This window comes from Rhea americana, unplaced genomic scaffold (assembly GCF_003343005.1).
Source record: "Rhea americana isolate MKP2758 unplaced genomic scaffold, rheAme1 scaffold_227, whole genome shotgun sequence".
Taxonomy (NCBI): domain Eukaryota; kingdom Metazoa; phylum Chordata; class Aves; order Rheiformes; family Rheidae; genus Rhea; species Rhea americana.
Window position 1 is genome coordinate 665,815 of NW_028186343.1, and position 19,017 is coordinate 684,831.

At 40.7% G+C, this 19,017-nt stretch overlaps 1 protein-coding gene across 1 annotated transcript in view; it reads left to right on the forward strand.

Annotated features, from left to right (window-relative positions):
• BCR (BCR activator of RhoGEF and GTPase) overlaps nt 1-12,832 on the forward strand; it is a 106,361-nt gene extending 93,529 nt beyond the window's left edge. Inside the window, exons 17-23 of the mRNA XM_085305808.1 lie at nt 3,331-3,390; nt 3,540-3,649; nt 4,487-4,626; nt 5,854-5,988; nt 6,611-6,716; nt 7,743-7,905; nt 8,651-12,832. Coding sequence (XP_085161934.1) covers nt 3,331-3,390; nt 3,540-3,649; nt 4,487-4,626; nt 5,854-5,988; nt 6,611-6,716; nt 7,743-7,905; nt 8,651-8,740 — 804 coding nt within the window. The 3' untranslated portion in view covers nt 8,741-12,832. The remainder of the gene's footprint in view (nt 1-3,330; nt 3,391-3,539; nt 3,650-4,486; nt 4,627-5,853; nt 5,989-6,610; nt 6,717-7,742; nt 7,906-8,650) is intronic.
• Nucleotides 12,833-19,017: the final 6,185 nt, after the last annotated feature.

Here is a 19,017-nt window from a genome sequence, read left to right on the forward strand (position 1 = left end):
GACCCCAAGGGGACTTGAGGTGCCGGCGGAGGCAAGACAGGCTCGGAGGGTTTCGGTAGGTCTCTTCCTATTTGTATGGTCGTGGAAACACAACRCAGTTTTTCACAGTTTCAGTGGATRTAGGATAGGGGGKTTTTTGTCATTCAAACCAGGTGACTCTTTGAAGGGGATGTTTCGAGGTGCAGTAAATGTCCCTGTCAGATCGATGCGGCGGCAGCCATTTCGCAGCGCCTGCCCGCTCCTCGGCCGGCACAGCGAGCGCGCTGCGCGAGCTCGCTCCTCTCTGCAGACTGCGTTCTTCTGCTGCCTGTTCCCTCTTCCAGGTCGCTGATCTCCACATCAGGCCGAAAGACAGCGGGACCCCATTTGTCCCGGGCCCTCTCCGTGCCGAAGCGCCGCGCGCTCGCGCTCCTTGTCTCCGCTTTGGAGCCCGCCTGCGCCGGCTGCCCTTTCCCCCGCCGCTGCTGCGGGCTCTTGGCCACTCGTCTGWGGAGCCCACGACTGAAAGCTCGCTCGAACGCTAAACGACGGTCTCTGTTTCCCCTTGACTCTTGTTTCCTGCTGTGACTTACCAGGCTGTTAGACCTGATCTTCCTGTCTCGCCAACTATTGCTAAGATTCATAAGTGTTCAACGTCTGCTCTTTATTTGTTTACCTCATTTAACTTTGCTATTTAAAAAGCGCTCTGAGCTGGAGGCTTTTGGSGGGGGGGGAGTGGAGGGAAAGGTGGTTTATGTGTTTTGCTCTGTTTTGTTTGTTACTGCCGGGGATTTGCCAGGGTTGGCTCAGGTCAGCCTGTCCCGCTCCCCTGGGCTTTTTCTCCCCATCTGTCCGTTCGGTACAACCCACTCCCCACCCCGACTCAAGCAGCCGGTGGGGAGCACGGGGCTCCTTCCAGCCCAGCAACAGGGATTTGAGGCAGGGGAGCAGCAGGGGAGCAGCAGGTACGCTAGCTGTCCTGGCCAAGCCCCTGGCGTTGCCTCCCCAGGAGAGTCGCTCGCTGGGAGCCCTCGGCTCCGGCGCGCTGGCCTGAGGTTCTGCTCGTCCTTAGCAGCCGTATGGCGTTCGCTTTGGAGACAGAGTAGGACCGCGCTTGCTTCGATATTTTTTAACATCTCTTTACTTGCTTTCATTTTTCACGGTGGTAGGAGCTCACTAGACATAACCGAGGACCWGGACTCAATGGGTAATACCTGATAACTTAAGTAACGTGTAGCTAGGCCCTGCTGGAGTCTTCCTTTAACTTTTCTGCAAATTTCAAGACCCTTTTCTCCCTTCAATCTGAAGTGCTGTCTCTCTGCTACAAATAATACTCTTAGTGGCTCCATTCTAAAGGCATATGGAAAACTGCCTCCGAGCTGGAGGAGCAGCTGTGACTGTGTGCATCCGTAGGGCCGTTCTGGCAGYGTAACAGGAAGATAACTTTGCAGGCAGACGGAGGTCGAGTTTTCAGGAATACTGAACACGGCTACTCTTTGTAGGAAACCAGACACTTCAGAAATGGTTTCCTCTGTATTCTGGGAAAAGAATGCAGTTGTTGAAAGAAACCAAACTTCCAGCACGGAAATTCAGGGGAGAACAGCCTAAATTCTGGCCAACTTGTAGAGACCTTGGCCAGCCTCACAGGCGGGGCGGATCTGTTCCGCCGGAGATATAAGCAAACCCTCTTGGCAAACAGGCTGTTATTTGGGTTTGCTGGAGCACCGAAGCTACGCGCTGCTGCCCATTGGCCTCCTAGACCTTAGGCTTTGTGCAGCCCCAAAATGTGGGAACTCTTGGTTGCTGACTATTCCTTACAAGGAGTCTTCAGGAATTTCTGCCAAAACTGCAYCTACAGGAACCGGTCTGATTCTACAGGAAAGTATGTGTGCGCTGGCAGCATCCCACTGTGGGCTCACGTCCGCAACAAAGTGCGCAGAGATAAGGTTGGCTTGACTTAATCTTGTCTGATGCTTCTTTGGGTCCTTGCAGTGCGAGCAAGCAGGGAGAAGCTTTCCTCTCTGCTGACTGTATTTCTGGGGAGTGGGGAGGGATAGTGTCATCTCTGTAGCTGACAGCAGCGCTGGGCCAGTTTGTTGATTCGAAAGGGAGTCTGAGCGTGATTACCTCTAATAACTCCCAGGAGGTACTGCAGCAGGCAGTAAGTTCAGCATTTACTTCTGCCTGGCAGAGGACACCCGCTGCTCTTGCATGGGGCTTTTTGAAAGGCAGGAACTGTGCCACAGGACTGGCTCGAGTTCCTGAATGCCTTTTTGTTTGCTGACGGCGGTGATCTCCAAACCCAGAGTCTAGTGCAATTGCCCGCTTCCAGTCACCAAAGTCTGCTTCCTTTGGCTGATTACTGATAGATGATAGAAGGTATTTTCTCTCTTTTACCAGTGCAGCTGGAGATTGGAACCAGYCTTCAGTGGCTCAGATGTGTTTGGACTCTCCCAGATAGTAGTTAGAAATGCTGGGTGAAGTTGGCCTGGGTGCTTGAGTAGGCTGCTCCCCAGCCTTCCAACTGTCCACTCAAAAGAGATCAAGCAAAACTGAAAATGGGAGCTCAGGTTGTAGCTTTTGTATTTCTGCTGTGAGTATTTCAGTGCTTGCATTTAATTAACTTTTTTGATTGTGAAAATAAACTATGAGAAGGCTTCCCAAACTGAAATAAAGCACACATGAAAGCACAGACAAGGTTGTATATGTGTGCATACATATATACACAGGAGTTCCTCTATTCTTGATCTTGTTTTTCCTGAGCTGTGAAAATAAATATTCAAAGCTTTTGTGAGGCAACAAATTAGGGAACAAATAAGATCCTCCCTAACTTTTGGGTTTGGAACCTACAGCTTTTGTATAGTGGCTATTTCTCAGAAAGAGCTCTGCGAGAGGGAGCGAGAGTGTGGCTTTCCTCTATTTCAAATCAGAGCTATTTCAGACATTTCTCCTCCCCTTTTCCGATGGGATGGGGTTTGCTGTTTGTTAATGTGCATGTTGTGCCATGCCGGTTGAGAGCAGTCACCCTTTCTGTGAAAGGTGATATCAGCTTTCAAACATCAGTTTTGCTCACTGAGGTTTCCTTTGTAGTTGAGCGGGCACTACATATATGTTGCTAGATTTTCTGTGTAGATGGGTGTGAGTCATCAGCAGCCCAGCTCAGAGAAGGGTACAATATCTGAGTGTCCAGATACTTGGAACTTGCAAATCCTTGGGAAATGTGTTTTCCTGTGGCAATGAAATAACATGTTGAAAATGGCAATGCTCTGCTCACCTCCAGAAGTTTTTCCAGGCTAGTTGATTTTCTCTGAAGTCTGTTTCTAGCTCATGGGAAACTTTCTTGTTTTTCAGCTGGACCCACAAACGTTACAGGACAAAGACTGGCAACGCACAGTCATCTCAATGAATGGAGTAAGTACAGAGAACAGAAAATAGCACTGCTTCTGCACCTCGTATATGGTTTATTTCTTTGCTCTTCATTGCAGCATAAGAAAAGAGAAGAAAATGTTGTTTGAAATGTAACAGCTTTTTTTCCCCCCTTTTTTTCTTTTTCCCCCCAGGTTGAAGTGAAACTGTCGGTGAAGTTTACCAGCCGGGAATTCAGCCTGAAAAGGATGCCSTCCCGAAAACAGACGGGGGTCTTTGGGGTCAAGATTGCTATCGTCACCAAGTGAGCTGATGGGCCACATTTCTCCCTACTGCTTTTTTAAAAACTTAGTTGGTCAGTGGGTTGCACCTGTCTTTACCCCACCAAGGGATGTGTCAGTACATTCTCCTGCACTTGGGTAGTAGTGCAGATGGCAATTGCTGCAGAAGGGAGAGGCTCTACTTTCTCCCAGCTTCTTCCCAGCTTTCCATTCTCTGCATGGAAAGAAACAGCACGCACACAGACTGGAAACACAAGGTGTTTACTTTCAGCATATCGAACTCTTCTGAGTTCTGGAAATGCCCCTTGCCCTTTTACTCTGTATTTAGCTGACTAGGTCACAAATTTCCAGAACCACTGAGCAGTGATATTTCCTTTCCATAATCGGAAATGTTCGAGTTCTTTGGATCTTGCTGTATTATTTTAACCCCTGATCTTTTGTCACGAACTGTTTGCCAGAAGAAACCTGTTTGTTCTGGTAAATAGTTCGGGAAATGTGGTATTTCCTCCCTATGGAATTGCATTAATCTGATAGCAACTGGGTTGCTAGGTATCCAAGGGCTGTTTGGGAATCCTCTGAATACCTGCCCAGAGTTGCAAACTCTGGGAATGCTAGGACCCAGCCAGAAGCCCTAGCACACAGGGCAACTGCAGAACAGCCAAGCCCCAGGCTGAGATACTCAGCAAAYCCTCTCCAGTTTTAAAAGGAGTTTCTCAGCTCTGCTTTGATTGCCTGCTCTGACCTTCTTTCACCTTGTCCTTCAGAAGAGGTCTACGCAGCAAAATGATGGCTTATTTGGCTGCTGTAACAAGTGTTGGTGGCGTGGTCTGTACTGAACTCTTGTATCTGTCCTTCTTAAGGAGAGAGAGATCAAAGGTGCCTTACATTGTGCGCCAGTGTGTGGAGGAAATAGAGCGGCGTGGAATGGAGGAGGTGGGCATCTATCGTGTCTCTGGGGTTGCAACTGATATCCAAGCTTTGAAAGCTGCCTTTGATGTCAGTAAGTATTTGTGTCTGATGTCCCTTCACACTATGAGATCCTACATGAGCTCCCTGTCAGACAGCTGTGCTACTTTTAATCATAAGTACCACAAGAAGTATTAGGAAGTAGAGATTTTCATGGAAGAATTGTTTTACCTTTGGCTGTTTTATTAATGTTCTTCAGCTAGAGCTATAACCTGAGATTTACAATGGGATGGATTCTTATACTAAGCAATACGTCTGTTATTGTGGTCAGGGCTCCTCAGTTCTTTTCTAAATTCTGTGGCTCATTTGGTGTGAGAAGATCATAAAATTAGATAATTTTGGCCAGCCTTTGTGAAGCCTTCTTTGATCTTGGGCGGAAAAGGGCTCCCTAGTGGTGCTGCATTTAAGAGAATGACATGTGTGTTCCAAAAGAGATCAGAGTCTCTGACTCATCCGAGATCAGTCAGATGAAACACATCTAAATCACTGAGGTACTAAAGGTGAATTTCTGCCCTACTTCCAGCCTCCACACCATGGTCCAAGGACGAGGCATCAGTCAAGCCTCATTTGAGCTCTTTTTTGATGCAGGTGGTCATGAGGCCTCTGCCAGGTGCTTGAATTCATCCTTCCTCCATTTTTATTTACTTTTTTTGTGAAATCTCTTCCTTTTTGTATTTTATAATAACAATGTTTTTCATTTGCTTTAAATGACATTTTACGCTAGTCTTCATGAAACCATGGCTGGCTCTACTGGTTGGTCTGTTTGTTTTCAGGAAAGGAGGTTGGTTTTGTTGTTCTTTATGGTAACAAAACTGAAATGTGAGCCCTGAATTGCCTAGCTGTGTACTTCAACTACACTCAGTGGGAAGTTAGACAGCCTAAAAGTCTCTTATTCTAAGCTGTTAGAGGCAAGGAATTGGAATGACAACTGTGGTCATTAACAGAAAGTTAAAATGCGTATAAATAAAGTCATGCAGGGCTTGTTCCAGATCAGGCACAGGTTGCTGGCACAGCATAATGAATCCTGGATAGCGTTAAATTCCCTCTCGTTGATTTAAAGCAGGAAACCGTTTGGAAACATTTCTGTGGCGCTTCTCAGTTGTCAGAACTGCTCATTTAATCTGTAGAAATGTAAACAGGAAGACTCTCAGCTCTTTGGCCAAAGAGGAAGGATAAACAAAGAGACCCAGAGCAAGAAAAAATAACGAGTGAATGAAAGGCCAGCAGCTTCTTTACCTGCTGCTACTCTTTTCTTTTTCAGATAACAAAGATGTGTCAGTGATGATGAGTGAGATGGATGTTAATGCCATTGCAGGCACATTGAAACTCTACTTCCGAGAACTGCCTGAACCCCTCTTCACAGATGAATTGTACCCCAACTTTGCTGAGGGAATTGGTAGGTATTAGCAAAAATAACCCTTGATAATGTGGACTTGTATTAAAAAAAACTCTTTTGTAGGAGGCTATTCCTAAAGCAATATAAAAGTCATATTTATAGTGTTGGACACAAGCCTGGGAACAAGCTGTATGGAAGCTGTAAAGGAAGTGAAATGCAGCTCAGAAATGAGATGGAGACCTATSTCTTGCTTGATTTGGGCAATTTTAGAAGTTGAAAATGCCCTTTTTCTGAAGATTAAGTTAAAAATAGAATGACAGCCTATTTGTGAAGGCTGTGCTATTATTTGCCCTATTTAATCTTCCAGAGAAGTCATCTTTGGATAGACCTTGTCATATCTTGATGCAGAGGAGGGGGAGAAGAAAAAAGTACAAGTTAAAAGTCTGAAAGCACTTCCCTGCTTGAGGGAAAAGAATTCCCTACATATCTAAAAAGATAAAGGAAAATACTCTGTGAGGTATTAAGGTGCAACTCTGACCTTGCAACCTGTGATCTAATTGCTGTCCATTAAGGAACATCCATGTCTGTTGGTCTGGGAAAATCTGCAGTTAGTCAAATTCTTATTCACTGCCTGTGGTGATATTTTGGTTTTTTGATGTTTTGTTGATTTTCTGTCTTGTAGCACTTTCAGACCCTGTTGCAAAGGAAAGCTGTATGTTGAATCTATTGTTATCGCTTCCAGAACCCAACCTTGTGACATTCCTTTTCCTTCTGGACCATTTAAAAAGGTAATATCTGGATCCTTTAGTTGGAAAGGGAAGCCTTTCCTTAAATATATGCTGAATGAAGCAGATGAAGTATTTGCTGATTCACTGTGAATGCTGGTCAGATAACTGTTGTTTCATACTCCTAGTGAGATGCTAAATTCTGAATTCCATTCCCATAAAATCAGAAGGATTAGAACTGAAGGAAGGGGTACCGAAAGACTCAGAGCTTATCTAATGCAAATGCAAATTCCTGCTGCAATAGTTCTGCAAAACTGCATCAGCATCTGGACAAATGTATCTGGAAAACAAGATTAGGAAAGGTTTTAGTATAAATCTTAAAGATTTAGTAGCATTTAAGGACTCATGAGACCGCTCTCAGAAAGTGTCTGCAATCTARCGTGCTGTATCTTTAGAAATTCCAGCTTCACACTTCTGATAGCTGGAGTTGTTAGTTCCTTGCTTAGACCAGCCTTTCTGATGTTGTTTATGTTTTTGTAATATGGTTGTACCTGTGGAAAAATATTTTTCATGCATTTGATATTAATGCAATAAGCATACTTAATACATGCACAGTATTTTAATTTACATATGTATTTTGTGCAGAGACTGTCACAGTAGAGATGAAAGATKATCTTGTGACTGAGGTTCTGTATTAAAATCCAGGAAATCTGGGTTGAACTTGTGTTTCTGCTGCAGAAGTTTGTACCCTTCATCAATTTTCTTAACGTGTGCCTCAGTTTCTCATTTATAAAACTAGGATAAAAAGCATTCCTCTATTCCTGGGCCACATTTGTCTGCTCAGACAATAAGGCAGCAGTGCCTTTCCCAAGTTTAAGCTATGTCTATAGAGTGCCTAGAGACTGTGGCTGTTAGACCAAGCTATTGCTTATATGTGCAGTAAATTGAAACACATATAGGATAGTTGATTGATTGAATATCTGTATTTAAAWCTTTTTACAAAAGGAACAAATACAGCTTCTTCCTTAAAGACATTTCAAAGCTCAGGTATTTATAAAGATTCTCCTTCACCATTGTTTCTTTTCCCAGAGTTGCTGAGAGGGAAAGCATTAACAAGATGTCCCTGCATAATCTTGCAACTGTCTTTGGACCAACGCTGCTGAGACCTTCAGAGAAGGACAGTAAAATCCCTGCTAACCCTACCCAGCCTATAACAATGACTGACAGTTGGTCACTAGAAGTCATGTCCCAGGTAAAATCCTAAATGTGCTATTGAATCTTTTGAAGACAATGTGTGGGAAACGAGAGTCCCCTAGCAAGGCCTGGTTCAGCCATCCTTCTATGTTTTCATGACAGTTTTGTCAGAAACATGAACAGCTTTCCCCTCAACGCACATGTTTGGGACTTAGGCTGTGGAACAGTGTTTCCTCAGGCAGTTCAGTTTGCATTGGTACTAACGCAGTTGCTCATTCAAAAATGTCAGTGTGAGTGCATACTGCATGCTTTATGCTTATGGAGAATTAGAATTTTTGAGAGCTGTCTCGCAGTGCCTACTGCCAGCTTTACAGATAGGGACTGTCAATGTTTTTCCATGGTGTTCCTCGTCATGTATATCAGCTTCACTAATTTACAACCAAATACATTGTAAATTCAGACTTCTTTGGCCACTGCTGCCTTTTGAAGGTAGAACAGAGAATTTGAAAGGGGACACTGTGTTAGCTGCTCAGGCTGTGTTTCATGCTTCCTTGTTTTAATAATGGCAAATTATAAATGAGACTTTTTCACTGAGGTGGAACATCACCAGCATTGTCTATCATGGAAGCTGAAAAGAGCATCTGTGAAACGCTGCAAGTTTTCATATTTGTGCTCATATTATACACTGTATTATTCCTGTGGAGAGAGAGTTAAACATGTCTGCCAACTCTCAAATAACTAGGATGAGAATGAGTTAACAGGAGCTTTATTATTTATTATCTCTTTGTTCTTTTTCTTTCCAGGTTCAAGTCCTTCTGTACTTCCTGCAGCTAGAGACTATCCCTACCCCAGACAGCAAGAGGCAAAGCATCCTCTTTTCCACAGAAGTGTAGGTACCTGTGATACTAACAGGACTTAAAAAACTGCTATTGGCGTGAATCTGCCACTCTCGAGGACAAAGAGGACCGATGTTTCTTCAGACATTACCGGCCTGTTCCCACCCTGGGAAAATATGTCCCTCAGTGCTTCTGCTGTTCATTAACCAGAGACAAGCTGAAGAAAAGGGAGAACAATCCCTCTACCGTTGATCAGTAGAATCAGAAAAAGTTGAACTGGAGATGGAGCTGTGCAGGATCTCCACTGGAAAGCGCAATAGACACTTGAACAAATGCACCACAGTGTGTGGCTGTTATTCTTGTTGGGAATGTGACAGAAGGTATTCCTCATTGTATGGATTTAATTTATCATAAAAAAAATCTTCAAGATTTCTACTGGACCACTTGATAAGATAACCCTTTTTTGGGTGAGGGGGAGTTAAAGAATATATCACAACTGTGTCTTCAGTAACTGCTGTTTTTAAAGTACTGTTCTAGGCCACAAAAAAAATAGTGTTTCTTTGCCAAGAGGAGAGGGAAAGAGAAGAGTCTGGGATCTAAGATCCCCTCCTCAGAAATTCAAGTCTGATTTGAACAGGGCTCTAAAGAAATGAAAGTAAGTTTTGAGTACAACTACAACTTACAACTTTGGGGGGTTTTGTCTTATCCACCCCTTCCCTTTCAAATCTCAGTACAAACTCTAGGGAAGGAAATGCCCTGCTCTTGCCTCTGTTGCACTCTGACAGATTTTGGTGTTAAGGGAGCCAGGCCCAACCATACTACACTGTAAATACATACAGCAAATTAAAGAGAGGCAAGAAGGATTAGACTCAGTGCTTTATGATTCTGTTGCTGTTTGCATATAAAAGCAGGGCAACATTATCCAGAGAGGATTGGTAAATTCCTTAGATCCTGCCAAATTTAATGAAAATTAATTTAGAAGGCTTTTCTTTCCCAATGCTCCAAAGAAAAAATGTCATTCCATAATAATTGAAGCATTTGAGGACAAAAAAAAAAAAAAAAAATCAATGGCTGTCTGTTTTGCTGGCTACTTACTCCAAACTTTTATCAGAATAGCTTTTTTGATACTTGAATTTTTGGAGGCTTTGTACATTGCTTCTCTGAGTCTTTTTCTGATAGATAAAAATACTTTGATAAGATATGTCAGAACGTACTTTATGGACAATTTAGGAAGTAGCATGCATGTGTATTCTCCAGAAATTCCAACCCTGTTTTAAGTAAGAGCAGTGAAGAAATTTCTATGAAACTACATACAGCAGTACAAAAGGTCTAGCCAAATACCAACTTTGCATTTTCCTGCCTAATACTCAGTTAAAGCCACTGGGGTTATGCAGCAGGATTTGTCTGTGGAATTGAAAATGTAAACTAATTGCTGGTATCCAGACCCGAGGAAACTACTCTGGTCATGAAGCAGTTGTGCCAAACATCTTCAGGGCCGTGGGGAAGATTCCCATTTCATGAGCTACTCCATCCCCTTTTACTTCCTACTCAGTTATACAGCGTCCATTTAGTAGCAACCATCCATCGTCACCCTAGCGAGGAGAAAAGTGGAGTYTGAAGACAAGGGAGGGAAGCAATGGGGAAGAGGAGAGAGGGACAGATTTTAAAAGCAGTAATTGGTGCAGATAATTTGTCAACATCATTTGAGGGGAGATACCACAAAGAAAACAAACCCTAATATGCTAAATTTTAAATGTTCTGCTGAGTGGTCTGCAACCTTTCAATTAAAAAAAAAAAAAGGGGTGTCTTTCAAACAAACAAAAAGATGAAGAGAAAATATTTTGTAGTCAATGTAATTCTGACTGCTGCATTATATTAGAAATTATTGTACTGTGAAGTTGCAAATTCAAAAAGGAACAAATATAAATTTCAACTTTGTGAGTATATCAACATTTTGCATGCTTTGTAAGGATTCTTATAGGAATTTAATATTGCTTAGTATCCTTCCCTCCTTAGGTCTCGGAGAAAACCTCTTTGTAATGTAATGTACAACTAGAAATTCCTTCTCTCTTATATGTATTTTCACTACATTCCAGCTTTTGAACCCCAGAAGACAGAAAAAAAATGTTTATATTAGGAGGTGCTTGTTGTGGGGAGGGAGGGAACAAAGGCAAAGAAACTTGAAGGCTTGATATTTTGAATTTTATTTGTTTTGCATTTTTGAAAGTAAAAATTAGTCACAATCCTGAAAATTTTTGGCTCAAACAAAGTCATGCAGACCAGTAAACCACACTCTATAGTTTTGTTTTTATACGTTTTTTCTCATTTTTAAGTAGCAGTTCTGTAACAATCCTTTTACTCTGCCCACCTACCGGTTCTAAGTCGTTGTTTGATATATTTGAGGCAGTAGCACTGCTGATGACTTTGTTTAAAAGGAAAAAACAAGCTACAAGGTGTACACCAAGATGATAGCCTTTTTTTGGTGTTTAGAATATGTGGCTGCTCTTTGCAGTGTTGAAACTGGAAAGCAATACCATAATGACTGTGCCAATTTCCTTTTGCCCAACTTTTTTATTTTTATTTATATAGGAAGTTAATTTTAATATTAAATCACTGATCTATATTATGTAGCCATGAAAAAATTGCTTTTGCTTTGGTTACTGTTACAGGTTTTTGCTTTTAGTTTTTCATTACGATGCTCAGTTCTAATGTAACATTATCTAACATGCAGGCATGTGAATCAGGGAAAGAGAAGTTAATTTAACATAACCCATTAATTATGTCTTTTAAGTATGAATATGTTTTCCCCAAAGCTGGTAATTTTGGGCTGGAAAAAGATAGCACATCTTACTGCTGATGATGAGATTGTGGAATGATTTGAAATATCAGAATTGATTTCTTGGATTTCCTTTAGTTTTGCAATTAAGTTTTTCAAATGGACTTATATTTTCAAAAATTAAGAATTTCCAAAGGACTTGTATTTTCTTTCCMCAGGATTGTTGCTGGTTTTTTTAAAACTTTATTTTAATAAGCCTTATCATATTAAACAAAAGGGACTTGCAAAACTTGGCTTTAGAGAAGGCCTTCTGATTTCTACTCTTAATATTCCCCTGTCAGTTGTGTGAGGTAAAACTAACTCTTCCACTCTTCCATTTTCTATGTTAAAAGGTACAATATAAACAACATAAGAGCAAACTAACGAAAATTGCCATTTAAAATAAATTGTGATGTGCACTGGGACACTAGTTTCCAGTTGTATTGGAAAAACCTTTCTTAAAAAATAGCTTTCAGCTGCAGAAATCTGAAATATGAAAACATTTAACAAGACTTTTCCAGGTGATTGTAGGATAGTCTGTTATCTCCAGTTTAAGGAGAGAAGTATCAGTTCCCTAGCATTTAGAGACTATTTTAACATTCTTGTGGATTTTTAAACACTGTTAGGTTTTTAAATCAGTAAATATTAAATAAAGCAAACTGCGAGACATTTTTTCAAAGATGGACAAGAAATAACAGCTACTGGATCAGTTTCAGCATTGAGTTTATTTGTGCTTTGTATGGGAAGGAAATGTCTGAAACCAAATTGAAACACATCCATTAAAATGCTGCTGGTGTTCTTCATTCTTGCACAATGTTAGAAGTTGAGGTAGTAGCTAAGCTAATTCAGGCTCTATTTAATATGCTGCTATTTTTTAATGTATCAGCTAAGGGCAAAATACAGCAGTGCATTGACGATAGTATTTGCTGATGCCCATTGCCTGCCTCAATTCTGACCTTCAGTTGCTAAGCTAAGTTCCAGGCAATCAGTATGCACCGTATGAAGCAAAATTGCAATGTTTTTGTAGGCCACTAGGTGGTGGAAGCATAGATGATGTTTATGGGAGATACAGTATTTTTACAGTTTATTAATTTTACCTGTTTAAAAATCTGTTTTACAGTTGTTTATGTTGATTTGCTGTGACTTTATTTAAACAAATGTACTGTTCTGTAAAGCATACATGAAACTCCAGATCTGTTCATCACCTTTGTAACACTGGAAGGCATCACAATGTGATCACTTCTCTTGCTGTGCCATTCTTTGAAGTATGTATAAAATGTAAATTTACCAGCGTGGCTTTTAAAGATGCTTAAAATTTGATGGAGAAAACTCAACTCTCTCTGATTCCTCACTGGTTAATCCTTTCTTATTTCACTGCCTATTCATCTACTAAGATAACATTGCCAGATGTGGCATTCTTACTGTGGAAAATTTAATAAGAAATTGGAAAAACCTGAACAAAAGCCTCTACCCTTTCTCTTTTTACTTTAATTCTAGAAGTCAGGGACTTGTAATAATAGAAGACCAAGACATTCTTTCTAGGTTTTAGGCATTTGCTTCTGTTCCTTGAAAAAAAATACTGGAAAGGGCAGTTTCTTGGTAGATAACATCAAATTCTGTTATGAAACTCCGAGTATAGTTAGTAAGTCACTTGTTTTTTTCCCTCCTAGATTTCTAGTCCAGATGTTTTCGTTGTAAAATTGAACATTCTCATAGTACTGTTGTCTGAAAAATAAGTCTGATACCATACACTTCCTTTAACATAGGGTAAGTGGAACTGAGACACTGGAGCCTTAGGGATAGTATTAGGAATTCTCCATTCTAAGCTAGACTTAATTAAATGTTCAGATATAGTTTATAAAATTTCTTATTGAAGGAAGTATATTGATTGCCCTTAAAATCAATGGAAACACTAAAGGAAGCAATGCAAGTTATATGCAGGTTAAAAACTATTCCTTAGCAAGCTTTTAGGGAAGAAAAATAACACAAATGGAAAAGAGAAGCATAATTCAGATCATAGCTCAGATCACGTGGTCTGGACTTGTGAAGAACAGCCCTCCTTACAGGTTACAGAAGGCGGCTTATGCCCTGGATAACTCTGAGCTAGACTGTATTGCCAGTAAACAAACATTAATATAGGAACTTGAGGAATTTAGCTATTGTAGCCTCACAGTTCTGATGTGCTGCAATCCCTCTTTTTTGCTACTTAAAATTTACAGCCTAGTGATAAGAAAGCAAGGTATATCACTTGCTCTCTAAATTATTATTTTTTGTTCAGCCAGGAGATAGGAAGGAGCAGTAGAGGGTCTGTATATTACAGTAGATGTACCAACACCCCAAAGAAAGAAAAAGCTAATCGAATCAGAAGGCTCTTTCCATATCAGCTAAAATCTACCCAGCTTCTAGGCTATGAGGATAAAATGCCTCAACATGCTATAATTATGAAGTGGTTAAAATATTAGGACCAAAGCAAACTTGAGTTTAGGTGTTGTCATAATTCATCTCCTTCCATGGACGTGTCACTAGACTCAGGCCTTCTAGCTCAAGCAAATGTGTAAATGTAATTGCCAAGAGTTAGTGAACATATAAGTGATTTAGTTTGCCTCAACTGTTGATTCCCTTTATGTTACCATCTTACAGCAGAATTGAAGGAGACCATTGTATAAACATACACAGGTGACCTGCCTGAATATTTTCCATGTCATTTGCTTCCTACTGTCATGTTTGACCGCTCAGTAAGAAAGACCCTTCCTTTTCCAACAGAAGCTGCTTCATGTGCTTCTGTACTGTAGAAACTACYCCACTGGGAGATTCAGTTTGTAGCAGAGCTACCTCTGGAGATAACTAAAAATATTTTCAGCCTTCTGGTGCAGAATAGACCAGGTACATCTAAACTGGGCTTGTACGACTTTTGTTGAGCTATGTAAGATTCTATTATTTACACCAATTCAAGCATATCTGGAAATTAATGTGACTACAGAGTGCCCAAGCCTACCAGAAATGTTCGCTCTACTGCTTTGTTTTAATTGCAGTCATGTTCAAATACTCTTGTCAAAAATGGTTCATCAGAATGGAGGACTTTYCTGGGCTTCCCACTGTAGCTTTTGTTAGTATAACTGTTGCGGAGTCTCTTTCCCCATTGTTAAGATGTTCTGAGAATTCAAGACATTCTACAGATTAACCACAGATTAACCATTCATCCCGTCTGCAAAATGATTTATATTGCATGGCCATTTTATATCCCAGTGGATGTATGGAAGAGCATGTTGGTGTACAACACAGCTTCCTGCCGGAAAGAGAATACAGGTGCTTTCCACAGATACCCAAAACCAGGATCTCAACGGATAGAGCTGCCAATGAGCAGATGGCTTTGGTTCTTAGATGCTCACATCTCCCCCGGGGCAACTGGGAGAGACCAGAAGGCAGTGCTGGGAAGAGACTCATCCAGCTCCTTCTTTACTGTGCCTAACTGAATGATCAAATGCCAGCCTACATAGAGTAGCTCAGATTTCCTGCATTTTAGTCCCATTTGGGGAGAAATTGGGGCTATAGTAACTCAAGAGATTACACAATTGTGAACTGAAAACTGATCCATATCTGAAAATTATTTCAGGCGTAGGTCATAATGCACAAACTGCTATAGCAGAAGGACATTAATTCAGAACAGCCTCTTCTAGTGCATTCGCACTCTGATCCCTTCTTTATGGCTTACATCTCACAACCTAAGAAAAATCTCGTACTGGACTTCTTTGTAACGTATAAAAGCTTGTGAAATTTGCTCAGTAATAGCAACCTATTTGGAATCCTAGGTGAAACTTACCTGTGTAGGGACAGATATTTCAAGAGATGGTCTATCAGTATTGAAAGTGATCATGAACTACCAAGGCAGCAAGAGGGTAACGAATCGTAGTGCTGGGTGACTGAGAGCATCACAGTGAATTTCAATATGATCTCACAGCAGCACACTGTGAAATGTTGTCCTTTCTGTATCTGTCTAGCATCGCCCCCCCCAAAAAAAACAAAAACCCTAAGCCTTCTCTTGCCATGTAAATTGTGTAGTTTGTTCTTATCTCTAGTGTTGGAACTGTTTATAATCCATGAAGAATTCCAAGGAAAGAATAAGACTATTTAAATATAAATACAATTAATTATATAATTAGTGCTAAAGTATCAAGTATAGAAGAAAAATGACCTGCTATTGTTTGGATAATTTGGGTTTCATCGGACTTAATATTGTTGGCAATCTTTTAACACTATCATGTTAGGGAGTCTTTTTGACATTTTATACTGCTGTTAATGCTTCAGCATCTCATAGTGCTCTGTTTTTGGAAAAGAAAACTTAATTCTAATAGTTCAAAATTGAAAGGTGTTGAAACTGTACTGCTAAACATCTCAGGTTTAGGCATAAAGAAAGGMAAAAAAGGAAAAGAAAAAAGGGGGGAAATGTCATTCTGTTTTTTTAATTATTATTATTTTCTGAGATAAATAGTACGAAAAAGGGATCCAAAACTGTATTTGGGGGGGGGGGGAAGTCCAAGGCATTTGAAGTCTTTCTTTGTACACAATGTTAAATAAAATTTCCTGTATCTATGTTTGTCAGGTTGTTTTTGTCTTATTTAATTAAAGCTGAGCCTACAGTAAACTTGAATTGTGTGAATTGCATTCGACTGAGTTTGCTAAAGTTACAGAGTTTAACATTGTCATTTCCAGACAAAGGCTATTTCATATTTTGTAAAGTAAAAACTATATTAATTAAGATCTACAGTTTAGTACAGTGTTAATGCCAGATTAAATTAAAGCAATTATAATATATAAGTGGTTTACACAGAAGAGACAGTAGTAGCTGGGCAAAATGGTCCACTTTTAGATCTGTATTAATCTTTTTGTAGGAATACTGTTTCAAAATGCATCTGGTCACAAACTTTATAACTTTACATTTGTGTGCAAAGCAATCAGCTCTGTCTGATAGTTCTTTAAATATTACATTGAACCAGTGTGTTACATAGGAATCCAAGTGTGGAAATTCAGTGAACTATTTAGATCAAGTTTTCTGGGTGCTTTACTTAAATGTTAATTAAGTGATTAATTTAATTAAAGGAAATTTGTGTTATAGTCCAAATTTCATACTAAATACAAACCTCTCTTAATAATAAAAAMCCCCATTTTAAAGTTCCTCAATTGATTTTCATATCTCTGTGTAATAGAAAATAGTTTAAAATAGTTTTCAGATAGCTTAAATGTGGAATTCTTGTGCAAAATGGCCCTCTCWCAGTTAGAAAGTATCTTTGTATATATGTATATATATGTATATCTTTGCAGTTTGACCACATTTTATGCTTTTAGGATACCTCCAAGTGAGCAGGGAAGGCTTTATGTCCTTCCAGATGCTGGCTCCTACCAGGGACACCATGCCAAGCCCTTCACTGTCTATGGACGAATGCTGCAGGCCAGTGCTTCTCAGCCACTTCTCTCAGGTGCCTCCCCCTGTTGAAAACCTGGGCTAGTGCCATTACCTTGAGATGAAGTACAGAGCGCAAGCTTGTGTAAATTCAACCAGTATGCACTTCTGGTATGTTACTTCTCTGTAATGAGAAAAGAAAAATGAAATTTAAGGCTGGAGCATGTTGGGAAAGGTTGTATGAGTGCTTACCCAAAGATGTGGCATGCAAATTGCTGCACAGTTCCCTGCTGAACAGCTGTTTTTTCGTTTTGTTAAGCAGCCCTCGCACTACTTCCTGAGGCTTTGAGCAGGCTGCCTTGAGGCAGCTGCTCCTCAGAAGCCCTGCAGGACACAGCTACCCGTCTGAGACAGGATCAGCGATACCTGCCCTGATCCTGAGAGCTGCTCATCTGCTCTTTGTCAGAAGCCTCCCATTAYGGAGATGCCATAATCCTCTTGGGCAATCTAATCCACTATATAACCATCCTCACAATGAGAGAGATTTCCTAACAGACAGTCAAACCTCTCTTGCATGTAATACTGAAATACTATGCAGGTTTATTCAATGACCTTTTAAGTTGAACTAGGATACTAGTTACTTGCAGTCAACTGCAGTTTGCTTATTAATTTACGGAGCTGGCCCATGTTCCGTACAAAAGAGAAAGTAGAATCCCTTTGTGGGCTAACATGAGAAATACAGTGTACAAAACTAGTGCAGACATTTWTCATCTCTATAGCACAAATGATGGTGCTGATTGTGTTAATAAAAAGCCATTTTTAATGAGAAACAGCTCTTGCAGTTCAATACAAAGGTAGAAACACTGACTGCATTATAACATATAATAACATTTTCTTTAACATTTCCTGAATCAGAAAACGTAGTGAGATGACCTTGTTCATATTGTTACTAAGTGAAAATGGGAAATACTATTTAAGGATAAAAGAGCCTTTCAATGTCAAAAAAGTTTATTGTGTCTGTGTAGCAGCCTTCCAGGGGAATCCCTACCAGCTAAGACTAATACCTTGGAAAGGACAGCTAAATAAAAAGATCAACTTCTTACAATACATAAATAGGAAAAAAATTTTCCACAAGTAAATCAAACTATGTGGTAACATCTGGGAAAATTCTCTGTCAATTTTAAAGTGAACTCTGATGAAATCTAGATGTCATTTACTTTGATTTATAATATTAAAAATTAAATTTCACCCAAGATAATGAGGTGMCTGTAAATTATACTTGTCCTCACCGATCTGCAGCTCTGTGAATTCTAGGAAGGAATGTACTTCACGGGGGAGGCTGTGATGAAACCTTACACTGAAGTGTTTCTTTTGATAAAACAGCTGAATTACTGCTAGGAGGGAAGGGGTGGGGGGCTTTAGACTGTGGTTTGGACTAAGCAGAAATCCTGATGGGGAAACTTCCACAGGGACATGTCCAATCAGCACATTTTCTTAGTTACTGTGTTTATAGCACTTTCCAGCCAATGCCTGTAAATACAGACTCTGTCTAAATACAGACTCCCACTAAAGCACCAACATTATAATTTGAGTTTAGCTGCAGTCCCTYGTTATTCCTGACACAGTCGGATGTCCTGCATAACACAGGTAAGCGAGTCCAGCAGGCTGTTCCAGAGCGAGCTACGGTCTGAAAGCGCGGGATCACACAGCATTCCTGTGACTTCCCTGCGCACGAAGACTTAAGCTGTTCTCTCCAGCTTTTTAACCGTCTTTACTTCTTGAATGCTCCAGYGAAAAGCTGTAATTAATTCAACATTATACTGCACGGCTCGGAAATCCACGCAGCCTCAGCCGGGTTAGGTGGAGCGTGCGGAGCCGCAGCTGCACGTCTGCGGCGAACGCTCACAGCTTTCACAGGGCTCTGTGAAGTCCCTGTGGTGACCGGACACCCTTGCAGCTCGGCTGTGGCGGCAACATGAGGGCATCGCGATGCCGCGCTCACCCTCAAGCTTTTCGATAGATTTGTAAGTTCTCTCCTCAATATATACATATATATATTTAAGTTTAGAATCTACGGCGGCTTTTTTCCCTTTCTCTTCCAGAAGGGAGGCCCAGGCCGCG